The sequence below is a fragment of the Rhinopithecus roxellana genome, chromosome 12, assembly GCF_007565055.1.
Source record: "Rhinopithecus roxellana isolate Shanxi Qingling chromosome 12, ASM756505v1, whole genome shotgun sequence".
Classification (NCBI taxonomy): Eukaryota; Metazoa; Chordata; class Mammalia; order Primates; family Cercopithecidae; genus Rhinopithecus; species Rhinopithecus roxellana.
In genome coordinates this window covers 110,249,436-110,271,433 of record NC_044560.1, presented here as the reverse complement: position 1 = coordinate 110,271,433, position 21,998 = coordinate 110,249,436, and the positions used below count along the sequence as shown (strand labels likewise).

The following is a 21,998-nucleotide window of genomic DNA, read 5'->3' as shown; positions in this document are numbered from 1 at the left end:
TCTTGAACTCCTGGGCTCAATCGATCCTCTCGCCTCATCCTCCCAAAGTGCTGGGATTACAGGCATGGGCCACCACACCCAGCCTGTTTTGTTTTTCCATTACCAAGCTGGCCAGACATAGAGAAAAGCAGGAAAATAAGGCAATATACCCTGTTAAGGGCTGAACCATGTTCTCCCAAAAGATGTTGAAGTCCTAACCCCCAGCACCTCAGAATGTAACCTCATTTGGAAATATGTCTTTGCAGGGGGTCAAGCAAAGATGAGGTCACTGGGGTGGGCACGCATCCCATGACGGTATCACTACAAAGAGGACATGTGGGCCAGATGCACTGGCTCACGCCTGTAATCCCAGCACTTTGGGAGGCCGAAGTGGGCAGATCACCTCAGATCGGGAGTTCGAGATCAGCCTGGTCAACATGGAGAAACCCTGTCTCTACTAAAAATGTAAAATTAGGGGCCGGGCGCGGTGGCTCAAGCCTGTAATCCCAGCACTTTGGGAGGCCGAGACGGGCGGATCACGAGGTCAGGAGATCGAGACCATCCTGGCTAACACGGTGAAACCCCGTCTCTACTAAAAAATACAAAAAGCTAGCCGGGCGAGGTGGCAGGCACCTGTAGTCCCAGCTACTCGGGAGGCTGAAGCAGGAGAATGGCCGGAACCCGGGAGGCGGAGCTTGCAGTGAGCTGAGATTGCGCCACTGCACTCCAGCCTGGGTGACAGAGGGGAGACTCCGTCTCAGAAAAACAAAAACAAAAACAAAATGTAAAATTAGCCGAGCATGGAGGTGGGCGCCTATAATCCCAGCTATTTGGGAGGCTGAGGCAGGAGAATTGCTTGAACCTGGGAGGCGGAGGTTGTGGTGAGCCGAGATTGCGCCACCGCACTCCAGCCTGGGCGACAAGAGTGAAGTTCTGTCTCAAGAAACAACAACAAAAAAGCAAAAATTAGCGGAGTGTGGTGGCATGAGCCTGTAGTCCCAGCAACCCGGGAGGCCGACGCAGGAGAATCACTTGAACCTGGGAGGCGGAGTTGCAGTGAGCCTCAGTCGCTCCATCGCACTCCAGCTTGGGTGACACAGCAAGACTCCACCTCAAAAAAAAAAAAAAAAAAAAAAAAAAAAAAAAAGGGCCGGGCGCGGTGGCTCACGCCTGTAATCCCAGCACTTCGGGAAGCTGAGGCGGGCAGATCACAAGGTCAGGAGATCAAGACCATCCTGGCTAATACGGTGAAACCCCGTCTCTACTAAAAATATAAAAAATTAGCCGGGCGTGGTGATGGACACCTGTAATCCCAGCTACTTGGGAGGCTGAGGCAGGAGAATGGCGTGAACCCATGAGGCAGAGCTTGCAGTGAGCTGAGATCACACCACTACACTCCAGCCTGGGCGACAGAGTGAGACTCCGTCTCAAAGGAAAAAAGAAGGAGGACATGTGGGAACAGACACGCACAGAGAGAAGACGAGAAGACGGTGTAAAGAGGCACAGGGGGCCAATGTCCGTCTGTAAGCCAAGGAGAGAGGCCGGGAACCGGTCCTCCCTCGCAGCCCCAGAAGGAAGCAGGCCCGCTGACACTGTGGTCGTGGACTTTCCAGCCTTCAGGACGGTGAGACAATGACCTTTTGCTGTTTTCAGCCACCTGGTCTGTGGCTCTTTGTCACAGCAACTCGGGCAGAGGAATCTACCCTTACACACACCCAGACTCAACAAGCATCTGGAATTTGCCCCGTCCGTCAACACACTCCCCCCTCCTCCTCCTTCATTATGATTCTTTCCCTTATGCTGATATAACCTAAAGGAAGACTGGGATTCAGTGGCTGCTTCAATGGCTTGTTGAACCCCTGCAAGCTTCAGTCCGACATCCGAATGCACAGCCTTCTCTTACTTCACTGTAACCCCCTCCTTGTCTCTGACAAAAGCCACAGTAACTTTTCCGACTTGGAGCAGGGCAGGGCCAGGAGAGGGAGCGGGAAGGAGGCCCAGAGCCTGGAGGCCACACCTGGGGCATCTGAGAGAATCCCCCCGCCTGCCCAGCCCTCACCTTGAGGGTCTGGGCCCGAGAGATGAGGTATGGAAGGTCGAAGTTCTGGATGTTGTAACCGGTGATCACGTCGGGGTCCATGATGCAGATGAAGGTGGACCAGGCCTGGGGGTGGGAGCACACCGGGTCACCCTGGTAGGTTGCCCTGCCACGGAGTCCCCTACTTCCAGAATGTTCTAGAACTCCAGCCACCCCTGAAAATCCTGCAGAACCCAGAGGGGAAGTGCTCAAGCCTCAGTGCACAGGGGCCCACCCAGACCCACAGACACGGGCGTCGCAGCACCTGGGGACTGATGGCTCAGGACGTGGAGGCTGGTGGGGCCTCCAGGAAATGGTGTGGGGCGCGGAACGAGAGCTACCTGTAGCAGGTCCTCCTCCTTCTCGTAGCTCTGCACCTTGGCGCCCAGGATAGGGGCACAGGGCCGCAGGGTGAGCGCCAGGCGCAGGAAGGGCTCCTGCTCCCCCCAGCGCAGGCCTAGCGAGCAGATCTGGATGACTGGGTCCCGCTCAGGCTCAGGGAAGATGCCTGTGAGGGAGGAGGATGCAGGGGCCTGACTCCTGCCCCTCACTCCTGACATAGCAGGGAGGCTACACTTCCCATCTCCCTAGGGCTGTCACCACTGCCTGCCGGCCCTGGTCCTGCTGCCCTGTGGCCCTGCAGCCCTGCAGCCCTGTGTGGCTCACCCTGGCTCCTGCTCCGCCCTTACCTCCAGGCCATCTCCACACCCTCCGTGCTCACTCCATCTGGCCACATGGGCTAGGGTGCTCCCACCCCAGTACCTTCGCACTTGCCATTCCCAGGGCCTGCCCTCCCGACACCCTGCCTGGTACCAACAATGAGGCGGGCAGGAGCCCGGGCCCGGGGACAGACCTTTGCGGCCAGCGCACTCGATATCAAAGCTGAGCACGCGCAAGGGTGCAATGCGCTGCCACGGCCCTTCCGGTGGGTGACTGACCACGTCAGACCACAGCACATCTGCCTCCAGCTGGCACTGCGTAGCCTGTGGGCATGGGTGGGTCAGCAGTGGCAGCAGGCCCTGCCCTGGGAAGCCCTGCACCTTCTTCTTCAGCCTCAGGGTGTATTTCCCGGCTGGGAGCTCCAGCCAGTTGCAGCCGACGATGCCTGTGTCCACCATGAACCTGGAGGAGGCTGGGGGTCAGTGGACAGGGGCTGCCCGAGGGCGGGGATAGAGGCTGGAGAAGTGAGGCAGAGGCCGTACCGGATCTCAAAGTCGACATTGGCCTCGTAGGGCGCGAAGCTGGGCGTGCCCAGGCCTGTCACACGGATGCCCTGTTCCAGGAGACGGCGGGCCGGGGCCACAAGGCGCGGCAGTGCCAGGGTGATGCGCAGGAATGGGGAGGGTCCGTGCCCGTGGTACCCAAACATGCCTGCAGATGGAAGAAGCTGGGACCGGCCAATGGCCTCCCCAGGGGACCCCCCAACCCGCTGATCCCGGGGGAGCACTCACTCTCTCGGGAGCACAGCTCCACGGCCAGCACGGCCGGCCCGGTCAGCTCCTTCCCCCCGCGATTGTCCCGACTGATGGCCAAGTTTAGCTCCCGCTGCAAGTCACCCAGGTGCTCGGGCCTGAAACCTGGTGTGGGAGGGGTGGTCAGAGGTGCAGGGGGCTCCAGTGGCTCGGGGAGGGGCTGGGTGGGGGCCACTCACCAGGGGGCGCTGGGGTGTAGAAGTAGGGAGCGAAGCCGTGGATGTGGCAGCAGACAGAGACCCCCTCATCGGTGACCCCGAAGGCGCGGAGCACAGGCACGGAGCCGCGGGACAGTGGGGGCCCGCCAGGCACAGGCTGCGCTGGGCCTGTGGGGCCACAGGTAAGACAGCGGCCATGTGTCTCAGGGTCCTCCGAGGTGTGCCTCCACAGCCTCGAAATACCTTGGGGCCTGCAGCCTGGGGCACTCCTGCCCCTTACCATTCCCTGTGTCCATTTCAGCCTCCGCCCTGGTTCCCATCTCCACCCTCATCCCCCAGGATCCATTCTCCACAGCACAATTACAGGGAGGCCCCTCTTTTTTATTACAAGATAAAACCAACTGGCCGTGCACAGTGACTCACACCTGTGATTCCAGTGCTTTGTGAGAGCGAGGCGGGAGGATCGCTAGAGCCCAGGACTTTGAGACCAGCCTGGGCGACAGAGCGAGACCCAGTCTCAAAAAAAAAAACAAAACAAAACATATATATATATACACACACACACACACACACATAACATATTATCTGTATAAATATATTTGTCCGTACAAAGTACATTAATATATATGTTATATATAAAATAACATATATAAAGAACATATGATATACATTACACATATGTTATATATATATTTCAACCACCTCCCAGGTTGAAAGTCACCTGAATAGCTGAGATTACAGGCCCGTGCTACCACAGCTGGCTAATTTTTTGAATTTTTAGTAGAGATGGGGTTTTACCATGTTGGCCAGACTGGTCTCAAACTCCTGACGTCAAGTGATCAGCCTGCCTCAGCCTTTGAAAGTGCTGGGTTTACAGGCTTGAGCCACCACACCGGGCCCAAAAGTATATTTTTAAAAGTAAGGCAGACATTGTGGTGCACACCTGTAGTCCTAGCTACTCGGAGGCTGAGGTGGGAGGATCACTTGAGCCCAGGAGGTTGAGGTTACAGTGAACCATGATTGTGCCACTACCCTCCGGCCTGGGTGACAGAGGGAGACTCTGTTTCAAAAAAACAAAAAAAATTGGCCGGGCGCAGTCACTCATTCCTGTAATCCCAGCACTTTGGGAGGCCAAGGTTGGCAGATCACCTGAGGTCAGGAGTTCGAAACCAGCCTGACCAACATGGCAAAATCCCGTCTCTACTAAAAATACAAAAATTAGCCAGGTGTGATGGCGGGTACCTGTAATCCCAGCTACTTGAGAGGCTGAGGCAGAAGAATCACTTGAACTCAGAAGGTGGAGGTTATAGTGAGCCAAGAGCGTGCCACTGCACTCCAGCCTGGGCGACAAGAGCAAGACTCCATAAAAATAAATAAATAAATAAATAAATAAATAAATAATTATTGGCTAGGTGCACTCCAGCCTGGGCAACAGAGAGAAATCTTGTCTCAAAAAAAAAAAAAAATCTCATAAAAAGTCAAATTGGGCTGGGCATGGTGTCTCACACCTATAATCTCAGCACTTTAGGAGGCCAATGCAGGTGGATCACTTGAGGTCAGGAGTTCAAGACCAGCCTAGCCAACATGGCGAAAGCCAATCTCTACTAAAAATACAAAAATTAGCCAGGCATGGTGGTGTGTGCCTGTAATCCCAGATACTTGGGAGGCTGAGGCAGGAGAATCACTTGAACCCCAGAGGCGGAGGTTGCAGTGAGCCGAGATCACGCCACTACACCCTCGCCTGGGCAACAGAGCAAGACTCCATCTCAAAAAAAAAAAAAAAAGTCAAATTGACTTTTGGTGTACGTGTCTAGTGTTATGAATTTTAAGGCACAAAGGTCCTTGCACAGGCTGCAGCCACCACGTATGCAAAACAGCTCAACGCTCCAAGCACCTCCCTCAAGTTGACCCTGTGTCACCTTTGCTTCGCGCTCCACAGGCCCTGGCACCCACTGGTCTGTTCTGTCACTACAGCTCTATGGCTGGAAGGGCTGACCTGGCCCGGCCTCTGCCCCAGGAGCGCAGGGCCCCAGCACTCACCCATAACCCCCAAACTCACCCACATAATGGTCAATCTCCAGCTGTTGGAAGATAAGGGGCTCTGTCTGGGGGTCCAGGGCGGGTGGTGTGGGCCGACACCAGCGAGGATCTATGGCTGACGGTGGGAACTGCCCTGGTGGGGGAAGGGAAGGAAGTGGGGTACACGGAGTCATGGTCTTCCCCAGCCAGGATGGCATGTGATTCTGAAAGGAGCCAGGCAGAGGTGGCGGTCTGGGTCAGGCAGGAAACTTGGAAGAGAATGGGGGTCAAGGGTCAGGTCCAGAATCACTGCAGGCCACACAGGTGGCATGGGGGGAAAGGACAGTCCTTTGTAGGATTCAAAGTTGGCAAGAGTGGGGTCACAGGTCAGCTTTGCAGCTGACTCTTGGACCAAAGGCAAGACCAGGAGCAATGGGTTGGGCAGCAGGGGCTTCCAGCTCTAAGACTTACCATCTGCAATCCCCTCTAGGACTGACTGCAGTTCCTCCTCCTCCTGCTCCTGCAGCCTGTGCTCTGCCTCCATCTCCTCCATCAGTGCCAGGTCCTCCTCGAATTGGGATGGCTGATGTGCATCATCATCATCCCAGAGGCTCCCACGGGCCCGCTTTGGGGGCACCCCGGGACCTGGGCCTGGCCGCCGCTTGCCATCCATCCTGCTGGGCAAGTTGGAGCTTGGTGGAGTTTCTGACCAGAGACACCTCTTACCCTGTCTTCTCCATGGCATCCCATGCACCCACCATGACCATGATGAGCCTTTTCCTACTCTGGAGTGGCTGTACTAACACAGCTCTGCACCTTGCAGGCAGCGGGGTGGGAGCACATTGCAGACGCTCAACTGTTAGCTACTGCAATGGCAGGCCATTCGACTCCCTGACCATCTCTCCCATCACACTAGGTCCTTGGCACATCTCTCTCTTTTTTCTTGAGATGTGCTCTTGTCACCCAGGCTGGAGTGCAATGACATGATCTCGGCTCACTGCAAACTCCACTCCCAGGTTCAAGTGGTTCTTCCCTCAGCCTCCCGAGTAGCTGGGATTACAGGTGCCCACCACCACACCCAGCTAATTTTTGTGTTTTGAGTAGAGACGGGGTTTTGCCATGTTGGCCAGGCTGGTCTTAAACTCCTGACCTGAGGTGATCCACCCACCTCAGCCTCCCAAAGTGCTGGGATTACAGCCCCCACACCCGGCCTTAGCACATCTCTTTATTTCCCATAAACCTCTGTCTTCGATGCCCTCACCTACCAACCATGCACCCAGGCCATCTGCCATTGAAATGACAAAAACTGCAATTACTTTTGCACCAACCTAAATGCTTTGACATAATCTCAAATCCCTAGAGCTCCTGTATGCCCTTCCCCAGGCTCCCCAGTGGTCAGTGTGTTATGTGTGTGCTTCCTCGCCGCCTCTCTCTGCCTTCCCGCATGTGTGGCGTGCACACCATATTACGACTTCTTTTCCTGAGTAATTTGAGAGTTCCTAGCAGATCCCATACCCCTGCACACTTCAGCATGTAGTGCCTAAGAATAAGGAATTCCCTTCACTGAGCAAAGTACAATACAATCTAGGACATTTAACACTGACTCAAGGATGATATAAAATAAAGGGCACCTTTCCCAATTTCTCCAACTGTCTCCTAAATGCTGTTTATAGTAACCTGCTTTCTCCTCCAGTCTAGGACCCACAGTAGCAAACAAAACACACACAAATCACATACAGACTGCTACTTATATATGTGTCTTTTTCTTTTCTTTCTTTCTTTTTTTTTTTTAAGATGGAATCAGGGCTGGGTACGATGGCTCACGCCTGTAATCCCAGCACTTTGGGAGGCTGAGGCGGGCGATCACAAGGTCAGGAGTTCGAGACCAGCCTGACCAACATGGTGAAATCCCATCTCTACTAAAAATACAAAAATTAGGTGGGTGTCGTGGCAGGCGCCTGTAATCCCAGCTACTCAGAAGGCTGAGACAGGAGAATCCTTGAGCCCGGGAGGCGGAGGTTGCAGTGAGCCGAGATCATGCCATTGCATTCCAGCCTGGGCCACAGAACAAGACACTGTCTCAAACAAACAAATAAAAAAGACGGAATCTGACTCTTGTTGCCCAGGCTAGAGTGCAGTGGCGCAATCTCAACTCACTGCAACTTCCGCCTCCCGGGTCCCAGTTCAAGCAATTCTCCTGCCTCAGCCTCCCAAGTAGCTGGGATTACAAGCACGTGCCACCATGTCCAGCTAATTTTTGTATTTTTAGTGGAGATGGGGTTTCACCATGTTGGCCAGGCTGGTCTTGAACTCCTGACCTCAAGTGATCCACCTTCCTTGGGACCTCCCAAAGTGCTGAGACTTCAGGCATGAGCCATGGCGCCTGGCCTCTGTTTTCTTATTTTTTGAGATGGAGTCTCGCTCTGTCACTGAGGCTGGAGTGCAGTGGTGCGATCTCAGCTGCAACCTCCGCCTCCCAGGTTCAAGAGACTCTCCTACCTGAGCCTCCCGAGTAGGTGGGATCACAGGTGCCCACCACCATGCCTGGCTAATTTTTATATTTTAGTCGAGACAGGGTTTCACCATGTTGGCCATCCTGGTCTTGAAATCCTGACCTCAGGTGATCCACCTGCCTCGGCCTCCCAAAGGGCTGGGATTACAGGCATAAGCCACCGTGCCTGACCTGTGTTTTCTTAATTACAACCTATAAAAGATTATTTTGGAGGCCGGGCACAGTGGCTCACCCCTGTAATCCCAGCACTTTGGGAGGCAGGTGGATCATGAGATCAGGAGATCGAGACCATTCTGGCTAACAAGGCAAAACCCCATCTCTACTAAAGAAATACAAAAAAAATTAGCTAGGTGTGGTGGCAGGCGCCTGTAGTCCCAGCTTCTCGGGAGGCTGAGGCAGGAGAATGGCGTGAACCCGGGAGGCGGAGCTTGCAGTGAGCCGAGATCGTGCCACCACACTCCAGCCTGGGCAATAGAGCGAGACTCCATCTCAAAAAAAAAAAAAAAAGATTATTTTGGGGTATATTGATACAGAAGTTGACTGGAGCCAGGTATGGTGGCCCACACTGTAATCCCAGCACTTTGGGAAGCTGAGGCAAGTGGATCACTTGAGGTCAGGAGTTCGAGACTAGCCTGGTCAACATGGTAAAACTCTGTCTTTAATAAAAATACAAAAAAATTAGCTGGATGTGGTGGTGCACACCTGTAATTATGGCTCCTCGGGAGGCTGAGGCAGGAGAATCACTTCAACCCGGGAGGTGGAGGTTGCAGTGAGCCGCGAACGTGCCACTACACGTTAGCCCGGGTGACACAGCAATAGTCTGTCTTCAAAAAAAAAATTCGCCGGGCACGGTGGCTCAAGCCTGTAATCCCAGCACTCTGGGAGGCCGAGACAGGCGGATCACGAGGTCAGGAGATCGAGACCATCCTGGCAAACACGGTGAAACCCCGTCTCTACTAAAAAATATAAAAAACTAGCCGGATGAGGTGGCGGGCACCTGTAGTCCCAGCTACTCGGGAGGCTGAGGCAGGAGAATGGCGTGAACCCGGGAGGCGGAGCTTGCAGTGAGCTGAGATCTGGCCACTGCACTCCAGCCTGGGCGAAGCGAGACTCCATCTCAAAACAAAAACAAACAAACAAAAAAAAATCCACCACCAAATAAAACCCAAACAAGCAAGCCAAAAAACAGCCACAACAAAAAAGTTCACTCGGCACAGTGGCTTATGTGTGTAATCTCAGCACTTTGGGAGGCCAAGGTGGGAGGATCGCTTGAGCCCAGGAGTTCGAGACTGGACTGGACAACATGGCAAGACCCCGTCTCAAAAAAAAAAAAAAGAAGAAAAGCATGTATCCTCTAGTTGATTAGACAAGATTATATTCAGGTTAAACTTAAGGGGGTTACTTTACTGTGGTTCAATAAGAATATTCTAAGGAGATACACACTCAAGTATTTAGGAGTAAATGGCCATTAACGCCTACAAGGTATTGGGAATTCTTTGTAAAAAGTGTATGTATACAGAGAGAAGGGAGATAAGAAACACGCATGCAAATCATAAATAGGGCGGAATGTTGAAACAGGTGATCTGGGCAAAGGGCATGCAGGTGTTCTTTACACTATTTTTTTTTTTTTTTTTTTTTGAGATGGAGTCTCGCTCTGTCGCCCAGGCTGGAGTGCAGTGGCATGATCTCAGCTCACTGCAAGCTCCACCTCCCGGGTTTACGCCATTCTCCTGCCTCAGCCTCCTGAGTAGCTGGGACTACAGGCGTCCGCCACCACACCCAGCTAACTTTGTATTTTTAGTAGAGACAGGGTTTCACCGTGGTCTCGATCTCTTGACCTCGTGATCCGCCTGCCTTGGCCTCCCAAAGTGCTGGGATTATAGACGTGAGCCACCGCGCCCAGCCTACACTATTTATTCTTTCAACCTTCCTGTTAATTTGAAATTATCAGAGAAAGAAGTTTTTAAAAAGTACCTGTACCTAGCCGGGCGCAGTGGCTCGCACCTATAATCCCAGCACTTTGGGAGGCCGAGACGGGTGGATCACTTGAGGTCAAGAGTTTGAGACCAGCCTGACCAACATGGTGAAGCCCTGTCTCTACTAAAAAAATACAAAATTAGCTGGGCATGGTGGCGCACACCTGTAACCCCCAGCTACTTGGGAGGCTGAGGCAGGAGAATTACTTGAACCCAGGAGGTAGAGGTTGCAGTCAGCCAAGACTGCACCATTGCACTCTAGCCTGGGCAACAAAAGTGAAACTCCATCTCAAAAAACAAAAAAACAAACAAAAAAACAAAGTACTTGTCCCCCAGGGTCCAGGCTGAGACAGAGGGGATTACTGGAACATAGAGCAGATCCCAGATGCGGCTGGGAAGAGGCAGGTGAGCAGGTCAGCTGTCCTAGGTTCAAGTGAACACCCTGGATCTCGTAACGGTTGCCCCATATCCAGTCCTCACTTTGCCTTTTTATTTATTTTTTTTAGACAGAGTCTCGCTCTGTCACCCAGGCTGGAGTGCAGTGGCTGATCTCGGCTCACTGCAACCTTCGCCTCCTGGGTTCAAGCGATTCTCCTGCCTCAGCCTCCTGAGTAGCTGGGATTACAGGCGCCCGCCACCATACCCACTAATTTTTTGTATTTTTAGTAGAAACGGGGTTTCACCATGTTGGCCAGGCTGGTCTGGAACTCCTGAGCTCAGGTGATCCACCCGCCTCGGCCTCCCAAAGTGCTTGGATTACAGGTGTGAGCCACCATGCCCAGCTTTGCTTTGCTTTTTTGCAATAGAACACACCCCTCCTACCCTGCCTCTTCGGAGCAGCTATAGGCTGCCCAGTTGATGACTACATTTCCCAGTGTGCACCGCCAGCATGGCCACGTGACTAAGTTCTCCCTCCAGGAATGAGAGTGATCATGAGGTGTGCAGCTACTGGGACATCACCCCACCCTCTTCCCCATCACAATGGCTGGAACGTGGATGTAGTGGGGGAGCTAACCACAAAGATGGGGACAACACTGGGCTCCCCAACAACCTTCCAGAGCAAAGCTGTCTGCCAATCCTGCACACCTGCCTATCTTCCAAAGCATTACGTGGAGAGATCAATTTGTGTCTTTCTTGGGCCACTGTGTTTTGGGGGCTCCTTGGCACAACAGCTTAGACCTCAAATAAGCACGGAAAAATTCTGAAAGGACGGAGTATACGTTAGAAATGTTCAGGGCGGTTCATGACAGACACTCAGCATTAGAAAGGGGCCAGCTACTGACAGACATGCAACATGGATGGATCTTGAAAGCAGGCTGTGCAGAAGCCAGACACAAAGCACACGCTGGGGGCTCGAGGAGTGACTGGTTACGGAGTATGGGGTTTTCTGCAGGGGTGATGAAATGTTTTGAAATTAGACAGAAGTAATGGTTGTACAACACTGTGAATGTATCAACTGAATTATTTGCTTTATTATTATTTTCTCTTTATTGAGACAAGGTCTCACTCTGTCACCCAGGCTGGAGTGCAGTGGCATGATCTCAGCTCACTACAGCCTTGACCTCCCAGGCTCAGGCGATCCTCCTACCTTGGCCTCCTGAGTAGTTAGGAAGACAGGTGCGTGTTACCATGCCTGGCCAATTGTTTTTTGGTAAAGACAGGTTTTGCCATGTTGCTCAGGCTGGTCTGAAACTCCTGGGCTCAAGTGATCTGCTCGCCTCGGCCTCCCCGAAGTGCTGGGATTACAGGCATGAGCCACCGCGCCCAGCCATTGTTTGCTTTAAAATGGCTAATTTTACCTCCGTAAAAAAGAACGTACTGATTGTATGATACCATTTAAACAAAGTAGAATAGACTAAAGTGATCTACAGCGCTAGAAATCAGACTAGTGGCTGCTCCTAGAGTAGGAGAGACTGGGAAGGGTACGAGGGGTTTTCTGGGGTGATAAACCACACTACACAGCCAACTGTACACTGGAGACCTGGGCATGGCATGCCATGTAAATGACACCTCAATTACAAACATAAAAGTTTGGAGGCCGCAATTCCACATCTAGGGACGTAGGCTGTAGATATATTATCACATAAGAAAAACTGCATTTATAAGGTTATTTCCGGAAGCATCGTTTGAAATCCCCAAAGACTGGAAACCACCTAACTGTCCTCACCCAGGGGTCTATTTAAATAAGTTATGTTAAGTCCATTCAATGGAATACTATGCAACTGTGTAAAGGAACGAGGAAGCTCTTTGTGTACTGATAGGGAAGTTTCTCAAAGAGGCATTGTTCAGTAGATAAAGCAAGATGCACAGTGGTGCACTCAGAATTTTATCTTTTGTGTTGAAAAAACATGTCTAAGAAAACGTTTACCCTGATTCTAGTCATTAAGAAACAAATGGCCTGGGCGCGGGGGCTCACGCCTGTAATCCCAGCATTTTGGGAGGCCAAGGCGGGTGGATCACTTGAGATTAGCAGTTCCAGACCAGCCTGGCCAACATGGTGAAACCCTGTCTCTACTAAAATACAAAAATTAGCTGGGCATGGTGGTGGGTGCCTGTAATACCAGCTACTCCAGAGGCTGAGGCAGGAGAATTACTTGAACCTGGGAGGCAGAGGTTGCAGTGAGCTGAGATCATGCCACTGTGCTCCAGCCTGGGTGACAGAGCAAAACTCTGTCTCAAAACAAAACAAGAAAAAGAAACAAACAAATCCAAAGTGAAGGGTGACAACACTGGTCCGAAATCTTTAAAACTGCTGATGTCATGAAAAAGTAAGTTGCCTAGGCTAGGGGGCTCACATCTGTAATCCCAACACTTTGCGAGGCTGAGGTGGGAGGATCACTTGAGGCCAGGAGTTAGAAACTAGCCTAGGCAACATGGCGAGACCCAATTTCTACAAAAAATTAAAAATTGGCCGGGCGCGGTGGCTCAAGCCTGTAATCCCAGCACTTTGGGAGGCCGAGACGGGCGGATCACGAGGTCAGGAGATCAAGACCATCCTGGCTAACATGGTGAAACCCCGTCTCTACTAAAAATACAAAAAACTAGCCGGGTGACCTGGCGGGCGCCTGTAGTCCCAGCTACTCGGGAGGCTGAGGCAGGAGAATGGCGTGAACCCGGGAGGCGGAGCTCGCAGTGAGCTGAGATCCGGCCACTGCACTCCAGCCTGGGTGACAGAGCGAGACTCCGCCTCAAAAAAAAAAAAAAAAAAATTAAAAATTACTTAAGCATGGTGGTGCATACCTATAGTCCCAGCTACTCGGGGGGCTGAAGTGGGAGGATCACTTGAGACTGGGAGGTGAAGGCTGCAGTAAGCCATGATTGCACCACTGCAATACAGCCTGGGCAAGACTGCGAGACATGTCTCAAAAAATGAAAAAGTTGCCATGACAATGTGTGTTATCCTAAGTTAGAACTTGGATTAAAAAAATAAAATTATGGGCCGGGCATGGTGGCTCATGCCTGTAATCCCAGCACTTTGGGAGACCGAGGCGGGCGGATCACCTGAGGTCTAGAGATTAAGACCAGCCTGACCAATGTGGTGAAACCCCATCTCTACTAAAAAAATACAAAAATTAGCTGGGTGTGGTGGTGGGCGCCTGTAATACCAGCTACTCGGGAGGCTGAGGCAGGAGAATTGCTTGAACCTGGGAGGTGGAGGTTGCAGTGAGACAAGATTGTGCCGTTGCACTCCAACCTGGGCGACAAGAGTCGGAAAAAAAAAAAGAAATTATTGGCCAGGCGCAGTGGCTTATGCCTATAATCCCACCCCTCTGGGATTATAGGCGCAGTGGCTCGCGCCTATAATGTCAGCCCTTTGGGAGCCTGAGGCGGGTGGATCACCTGAGGTCAGGAGTTTGAGACCAGCCTGGACAAAATGAAACCCCGTCTCTACTAAAATTACAAAAAAATTAGCCAGGCATAGTGGCGCATGCCTGTGATTCCAGCTACTCGGTAGGCTGAGGCAGGAGAATGGCTTGAACCTGGGAGGCAGAGGTTGCAGTGAGTTGAAATAGCGCCACTGCACTCCAGTCTGGGTGATAGAGCGAGACTCGGTCTCGGAAAAAAAAAAAGAAAAAAATTATTAATAGCTTTGAAGAATATTACAGGGACACATGACAGATCTAAATAAGGACTATCTATTCGATAACGTCACTGTCTCATGTTAAACTGCATGATGATGACAATGACACTGTAGTTCTGTAGGCGGACATCCCTGTTCTTAAGAGCTGACTGCTGGAGGCCAGGCACCGTGGCTCACGGCTGTAATCCCAGGACATTTGGAGGCCGAGGCAGGGGGATCGCTTGAGCCCAGGAGTTTGAGATCAGCCTAGGCAACATGGTGAAACCCTGTCTCTATAAAACAATACAAAAATTAGCAGGGTGTGGTGGCAAACATCTTTAGTCCCAGCTACTCAGGAGGCTGAGGATCAGCTGAGTATGGGGAGTTTGAGGCTGCAGTGAGCTGTGACCACCCCACTGTACTACAACCTGCATGATAAGAGTAAACTCCTGTACAAACAAAAAGAGTTAGGCCGAGTGCAGTGACTCACTCCTGTAATCCCAGCACTCTGGGAGACAGAGGAAGGTGGATCAGGTCGTCAGAAGTTCGAGACCAGCCTGGCAAAGACAGTGAAACCCCGTCTCTACTAAAAATATAAAAATTAGCCAGGTGTGCTGGCAGGTGCCTGTAGTCCCAGCTACTCAGGGAGCTGAAGTAGGAGAATTGCTTGAACCCGGGAGGTGGAGGTTGCAGGGAGCCAAGGTTGTGCCTGTTCTCCAGCCTGAGCGACAGAGCAAGACTCCGTCTCAAAAACAAAAAAACAAAAACAAAAACAAAAACAAAAACACACACACACAAAAAAACAAAAACCCCAGGAGTTAACTGCTGGAGTTTTCAGAGGCAAAGTATCATGATGACCACAACTTTCAAATAGTTCAGCCACAAAAAGGACAAAAGGTACAGGTATATGTGTGTGCTTGGATAAAGCAAATGAGGTATCATGCCAACAGTCAGTGAATCGAGGCAAAGGGCCGTGGCTGTTCACTGTACTCAATTTGTACCTTCTCTGCAGGTTTGAGACTTTTCAAAATATTAAGGGGGAAATATATAAAATGAAAATAGTAACAATTTTACAAGGTGGACAGAAGAGTATGTGTAAATCTTTTTGCTTTTAATGCAGGGAGTATGTAGAAATCTGTTTTATTTTAATGCAGAGCATATGTATAAATCTATTTGCTTTTAATGCATCATTCTACAAGGACAGCTAAGAAACTGGTTTCCTGGGGGACAGGGTAGAAGAAGACTTCATTTGCTAACTGCTTTATTGAGCTATGATTAACATACTATACAATTCATCCATTTAAAGTATATATAGTTCAATGGTATTTAGTATGTTCAGAGTTAGGCAACCATCACCACAGTCAATTTTAGAACTCTTTCATCACCCCAAAAAGCCTACATCCTTTAGCTCTCTCCCCGCATTCAGCTCATCTGCCCCCACTCCTGGCAGTCACTCATCTTACTTTCTGTCTCCATGGATCTGCCTATTCTGGGCATTTCCTATAAACGGGATCTCGGAATACGCGGCCTCTTGTGTCTGGCTGCTTTCTCTGAATGTGTTCATCGTTCACGTGTGTGGCGGCCTGTCATCAGTGCTGCGTTCCTTTTTTGCCGAGTACTTTTCCGCTGTATGGCGAGAACACGTTTGCAGTATCCGCTCATCAATGGATGGACATTACAGTTGCTTCCACCTTTTGCGAGTGGTGCAGCCATAGTGTGTGCAGGAGGTTTCGTGTGAGGAGGACTTTAGCTGACTCTGCGTTTGCGCTCTTTGAGTGACAACCGCGTACATGTGTGACTTATAGGAAGAAGCAAGTATAGTTAGTAGCTCTGGCTCCAGTTGTGCAAGTAGCCGGAGAGACAGGGAATGATGACCTGTGGGGAGAGATCCGGGTGGGACAGACAAAGCGCAGGGGCTTGTGGGAGCTGGAGGAGGAAGGAAGGAGCTGACTGGCTGCCCTTGGTCAGTTGGCTGTGGCTACGGGGGTGCGGTGGGAGGGATGGTGTCAGTAGGGGCAAAACCTGGGCTCCTGTTAGTACCCGGTGGAGGCAGAGCAGCATTAGGAAGGCAAGGCCCCTGTGTCCCCTTCTCATCAGCCCGGCACAGGATGAGAGCTTGGCAAACATTGTCCTCTGCACCTCTCACGGCCCTTCGGTAGCAAGCACTTAACAGAGATTAAGCAGTCAAATGACACCATGCGCTCACTGCAGGCCAGACACCGGTTTTCTCAATGAGTGAGACACTCATTTCCTCAATAACCTCATCCAATCTTGCCCAATCTCACAGCTTTATTTTGTTTTTTTTTTGGAGGGGGGGGGACAGGATCTTGCTCTGTTGCCCAGGCTGGAGTGCAGCGGCACGTATATGGCTCACTGCAGCTTTGATCTCCTAGGCTCAAGTGATCCATCCACTTCAGCCTCCCAAGTAACTGGAACCAGAGGCATGCACCAGCTGCCATGCCTTGCTAATGTTTTAATTTTTGTAGAGACGGGATTTCACTATGTTGGCCAGGTTGGTCTCAAACTCCTGGGCTCAAATGATCTCCCACCTCAGCCTCCCAAAGTGCTGTAATTACAGTTATGAACCACTGCACCCGGCCTCCAATCTCACAGTTTTTTGTTTTGTTTTGTTTTGTTTTTGAGACGGAGTCTCGCTCTGTTGCCAGGCTGGAGTGCAGTGGCGCAATCTCCGCTCACTGCAACCTCCACCTCCTGGACTCAAGCGATTCTCCTGCCTCAGTCTCGCAGGTAGCTGGGATTACAAGCACCCATCACCATGTCCAGCTAGTTTTGTATTTTTAGTAGAGACTGGGTTTCACCATGTTTGCCAGGCTGGTCTCAAACTCCTCACCTCAAGTGATCCATCCGCCTCGGCCTCCCAAAGTGCTGGGATAACAGGCATGAACCACCACGCCTGGCCTGGTTAGTTATCTTGTGTCCACTGAGTCCTGCTAGTAGAACGGGGGCTCCAGGAGAGCAGGGGCATCATCTTTTGTTTCCTGCTCTATCCAGTGCTCCAGGAATGGAGGGGTGCTCAGAAAACATTTTTTGAATGATAAAAGAATAAAGGAACTCAAAGAATCCTCACAAAACCCTCAGTTGCTGCTACGACCTCATTTTACAAAGGCTGGAACTGAGGTCCAGAGACGTGAAACTACCTGCCCAAGATGGCACAACTAGCCCAGTGGGGCACGGCCAGGGTTCAAACTCAGGCAGGCTGGCTCCAGAGCCCCACTGCTAAATCTGTGTGCCAGGCCTGTGCCAAGGGAGATACAGTGGTGACCTCCCCTGGGAGACAACTTTTTCTTTTGCTTGTTCACCACTGCGTCCTGGCTCATACACATCGGCTGAGGGAATGATTAAATAACTGCAAAGGCAACTATTCATTTTTGCTCCACCAGAAAACACCTCCACTTTTTTATTTTGACACAAGATCTCATTGTATTGCCCAGCCTAAAGTGCAGTGGCATGATCACATCTCACAGCAGCCTTGAACTCCAGGGCTCAAGCAATCCTCCCCCCTCAGTCTTCTGGGCAGCTGGGACCACAGGCATGTGCCACCACACCAGGCTAGCTTTTGTATTTTTTTTTTTTTTTTTTGATACGGAGTCTCGCTCTGTTCACCTAGGCTAGAGTGCAGTGGCGTGATCTCGGCTCACTGCCAGCTCTGCCTCCCGGGTTCACACCATTCTCCTGCCTCAGCCTCCCGAGTAAGTGGGACTACAGCCCGCCACCACGTCTGGCTAATTTTTTGTATTTTTAGTAGAGACCAGGTTTCACCGTGTTAGCCAGGATGGTCTCGATATCTCCTGACCTCACGATCTGCCCTCCTCGGCCTCCCAGAGTGCTGAGATTACAAGTGTGAGCCACCGTGCTCAGCCTAGTTTTTGTATTTTTTGTAGAGACAGGGTCTTGCTATGTCACCCAGGCTCACCTCCACGCTTTTGGTCTTGTCCTTCCCCTAGGCCTCTGTGAATGCTGCCTCTGGACTGCCTGGGTGTATGTCTTCCTCCCTTACCAGCCAGGGACTTCTGGATGGCAGAGCAAGCACTGACTCTCCTCTGGGACCTTAGCATCACCCAGCATAGGGCTGAGCCCCCAAGAGGCCTTAGGCAGTGTTCACTGCATGAAACTCCACTGCATCCGGAGACTTAGCTCAGGCTTAGCTCCTCCAAGCTGACCAGCTGCTCTTCAGGGTCCCCACAACGCCTTGTGCCACTTCCATTATTACATGTGTGCATGTAGAGCCGGGATCCTTTCAGCCTGTGAGCTTCTCGAGAAAAGGAGTCAGTGTCTTGCCCAAGTCGGTGTCTCCAGCATCACTCTGCACAGTGTCTGGTTACTTCAAGACATGCGAGTTCAGGCTGGGTGTGGTGGCTCACGCCTGTAATCCCAGCACTTTGGGAGGCTGAGGTGGGCGGATCACTTGAGGTCAGGGATTCGAGACTAGCCTGGGCAACATGGCAAAACCCTGTCTCTACTAAAAATACAAAAATTAGCTGGGCGTGGTGGTGCGCACCTATAATCCCAACTACTCGGGAGGAAGAGGCATGAGAATCACTTGAAGGTGGAGGTTACAGTGAGCCGAGATCGTGCCACTGCACTCCAGCCTGGGTGACAAAGCAAGACTCTGTCTCAAAAACCAAAAAAAAAACAGACATGTGAGTTGAAACTCCCTGTGAGTATCAACCACTCTGGTGAGTCTTCCCTGAGCACATAGGTTCTTCTCTTGGCTCCAAAGACTATCACTGCTCCACCATAGCTCAGCACACTCTGGACTGAGATCTCCGGTCCTTCCCCAACCAAACTGGATGATCATTGGCTCCCCAGTGCTCAGCAGAGGGCCTGTCCAAACAGCAGCTGTCAGAAACCCATAAGAGAGGGAAGAGCATTTCAGAGGAGGAAGGAACCTCTCTAGCGGGAAGAGAGACCTGTCGGGGGAAGTGCAGGAAGGAGAGGCGGCCAGGCGCGGTGGCTCACGGCTGTAATCCCAGCACTTTGGGAGGCCAAGGCGAGTGGATCACCTGAGGTCAGGAGTTCGAGACCAGCCTGGCCAATATGGTGAAACCCCATCTCTACTAAAAATACAAAAAATGAGCTGGGCGTGGCAGCGGGTACCCGTAATCCCAGCTACTCAGGGGGCTGAGGCACGAGAATCGCTTGAACCCGGGAGGCGGAGGTTGCAATGAGCTGAGTGCGCACCACTGCATTCCAGCCTGGGTGACAGAGCAAGTCTCAAAAAAAAAAAAAAAAAAAAAAGGGCCGGGCACGTTGGCTCAAACCTGTAATCCCAGCACTTTGGGAGGCCAAGGCGAGTGGATCACCTGAGGTCAGGAGTTCGAGACCAGCCTGGCCAATATGGTGAAACCCCATCTCTACTAAAAATACAAAAAATGAGCTGGGCGTGGCAGCGGGTACCCGTAATCCCAGCTACTCAGGGGGCTGAGGCACGAGAATCGCTTGAACCCGGGAGGCGGAGGTTGCAATGAGCTGAGTGCGCACCACTGCATTCCAGCCTGGGTGACAGAGCAAGTCTCAAAAAAAAAAAAAAAAAAAAAAAGGGCCGGGCGCGTTGGCTCAAACCTGTAATCCCAGCACTTTGGGAGGCCTAGACGGGCGGATCACGAGGTCAGGAGATCGAGACCATCCTGGCTAAACCGGTGAAACCCCGTCTGTACTAAAAAATACAAAAAACTAGCAGGGGAGGTGGTGGGCGCCTGTACTCCTAGCTACTCGGGAGGCTGAGGCAGGAGAATGGCGTGAACCCGGGAGGCGGAGCTTGCAGTGAGCTGAGATGCGGCCAATGCACTCCAGCCTGGGCAACAGAGTGAGACTCCGAATCAAAAAAAAAAGGAGCGCCGCAACAAGTTCCTTGAGTGGAAGGGCTGAGGCGAGGCACTGACATCGCCCTGCCCACTCCTGGTTCCGCTCTAAACCCTGCTCACTCACTCCCCCACTAATCTCTGCCTTCAGAGCGGCAACCCAACCTGCTTCTCCCTTAGCCTTCCCCATCCAGCCTGCTGCTCAGACTCAAACCCAAGAGTCATCCTGGACTCTTCCCCTCGCTCCCACGCCCAGTCCATCAGGCAGTCCCCGTAGCTCCACCCACAAAGGTAATCTGAGCCTGATTCCCTCTGCCTGCTGGACTCTCTCCGTCCTAACAGACCTCCCTCCTTCCATTCTTATTCCTGCTACAACCCAATTTCCAGTCAGTGGTGAGTTTTTCAAAACACGGGCGAATCGTGTTGTTTCCACGCTCAAACCCTCCCACGGCTCCCCGCTGAACCTGGAATAAAGGAGAAATTCCATACCAAGGTTTACAAGGCCCTATAGGATCTAGTTCCCCATCATGACTCCGACCTCATCTGTATTACTCTCGTCCCCTCGGCTCCTGCTACAAATACGCCGAGCTCCTTCCACCTCAGAGCCTTTGCACTTGAGGGTCCCAGAGCGGCCGATTCTGGCCCACTCCAGCGAAAGCAGCAGGCTCTTCGCTCATTATACCATGTTACCCTGCGTTAGTTCCCTTGTGAGAGCACCTCACAGCCCCAGAGCAGGGCTTTACTGGTGCTACTATTAACTCATCGCTTGTCTATCGTCTGTCTTCCCAAGGCAGGGACTTCTCTGACTTGTTCTTGCTTCCAGAATAGTGCCTGGCACAGAGTACTCAAACACCCAGCGAATCCAGGATGACACCAAGCCAGCATGTGCACCACCACCTAGTGGCCCCCGCTGCTCCCGGGCCACTTCCCGCCCCACGGTGCCCGGCGCATGCGCCCCCTGCCCGCCGAGGAATTCCACCCCCACCTCGGCCTTTTCCTGTGCGTCCCCGCGCCCTCCCCCAGGAAACCCCTGGCCGCTGCCCCCTTCTGCGCGCCCCCGGGCCAAACGGTGCCCTCGCAACCCTCTCTCAGGTCTATGTGCCTGGCTGGTCAAGCCCCGTCCCCTACCAGGCCCAGTGCCCCGAACTCCCCTTTTCCCCTCTACTCACCCGCTTCAAACAGCGTTTCCCGCCACAGCCTACGCCGCCGTGACCCCTGACTCCCGCGCGCGCAAGCCCAGAGCCGCGGGGCGCCGAGACGGGCCACGCCCCCGCCTGCCCAAGTGCGGGCGAGGCCACGCCCAACCAGGCAGCGGACCACGCCCCGCTCGTTCGACTGCAAGGCAGGCCCCGCCCCCTCCCTCAGCTTGCACAGTGGCCTCGCCCCCTTGCTGAAAAATTCCCTTAATTCCGCCTCCCCATGACGTGTCGGCCAGAAGCCACGCCCCTCCGTGCGGCAGCGTTCAAGACCTCGTGCAGTCTGTGCGCGCCGCTGCTCTATTCTCTCTCCTCCCACCCTCGTGTGTTGCGCGCGCATCCTCCGTGTCCCCCGCCCGCCTCTCGCCGGGGGTCGCGTGGAGAGCCCTGCCCCGTCGCTGCCCAGCAGCCAGCCGGTGACCTGACGCCCGAGATCCCCGCAGAGGCTGGCCGATAAGTGGTGGAGTCCCGGCCTGATCTGTTCTCCATCCTGGCCTGTTTCCCCACATGTAAACTAGACTCAACAACGCGTGATGGGGACACGTGTGGGGCGCCCGGTACACTACTCTTGGGATAAGGTGATCGTTTTTAACTACTCTCACTTCCGCTGCCCCCCGCCCCAAATAAATGTACCTTTAAGTTGCATCTCTCCATGTAACCCCCCCTTTCGCCCTCGATTGGAATTGCTCATTCAGCTCTTTTAGGGCTGGCACAGGGGCAAGAGGAA

The 21,998-nt window shown here is 52.6% G+C and overlaps 1 protein-coding gene across 4 annotated transcripts in view; it reads right to left on the bottom strand.

The window, feature by feature from the left end:
- The window catches only part of SPIB (Spi-B transcription factor), a 48,301-nt gene extending 26,967 nt beyond the window's left edge, over positions 1-21,334 (bottom strand). Inside the window, exons 1-9 of one of the 4 annotated variants that reach the window (XM_010369541.2) lie at positions 21,245-21,334; positions 6,177-6,379; positions 5,746-5,859; positions 3,708-3,854; positions 3,508-3,633; positions 3,259-3,427; positions 2,910-3,178; positions 2,398-2,564; positions 2,039-2,143 (exon numbers count right to left, since the gene is read on the bottom strand). In XM_010369541.2, the coding sequence (XP_010367843.1) occupies positions 2,039-2,143; positions 2,398-2,564; positions 2,910-3,178; positions 3,259-3,427; positions 3,508-3,633; positions 3,708-3,854; positions 5,746-5,859; positions 6,177-6,378 (1,299 nt within the window). In that variant the 5' untranslated portion in view covers position 6,379; positions 21,245-21,334. Of the gene's footprint in view, positions 1-2,038; positions 2,144-2,397; positions 2,565-2,909; positions 3,179-3,258; positions 3,428-3,507; positions 3,634-3,707; positions 3,855-5,745; positions 5,860-6,176; positions 6,383-15,716; positions 16,129-21,244 lie in introns of those variants that run through there. The other 3 variants (XM_030913338.1, XM_030913337.1, XM_030913339.1) reach the window with 3 other exon arrangements.
- Between the last annotated feature and the right edge of the window lie 664 nt (positions 21,335-21,998).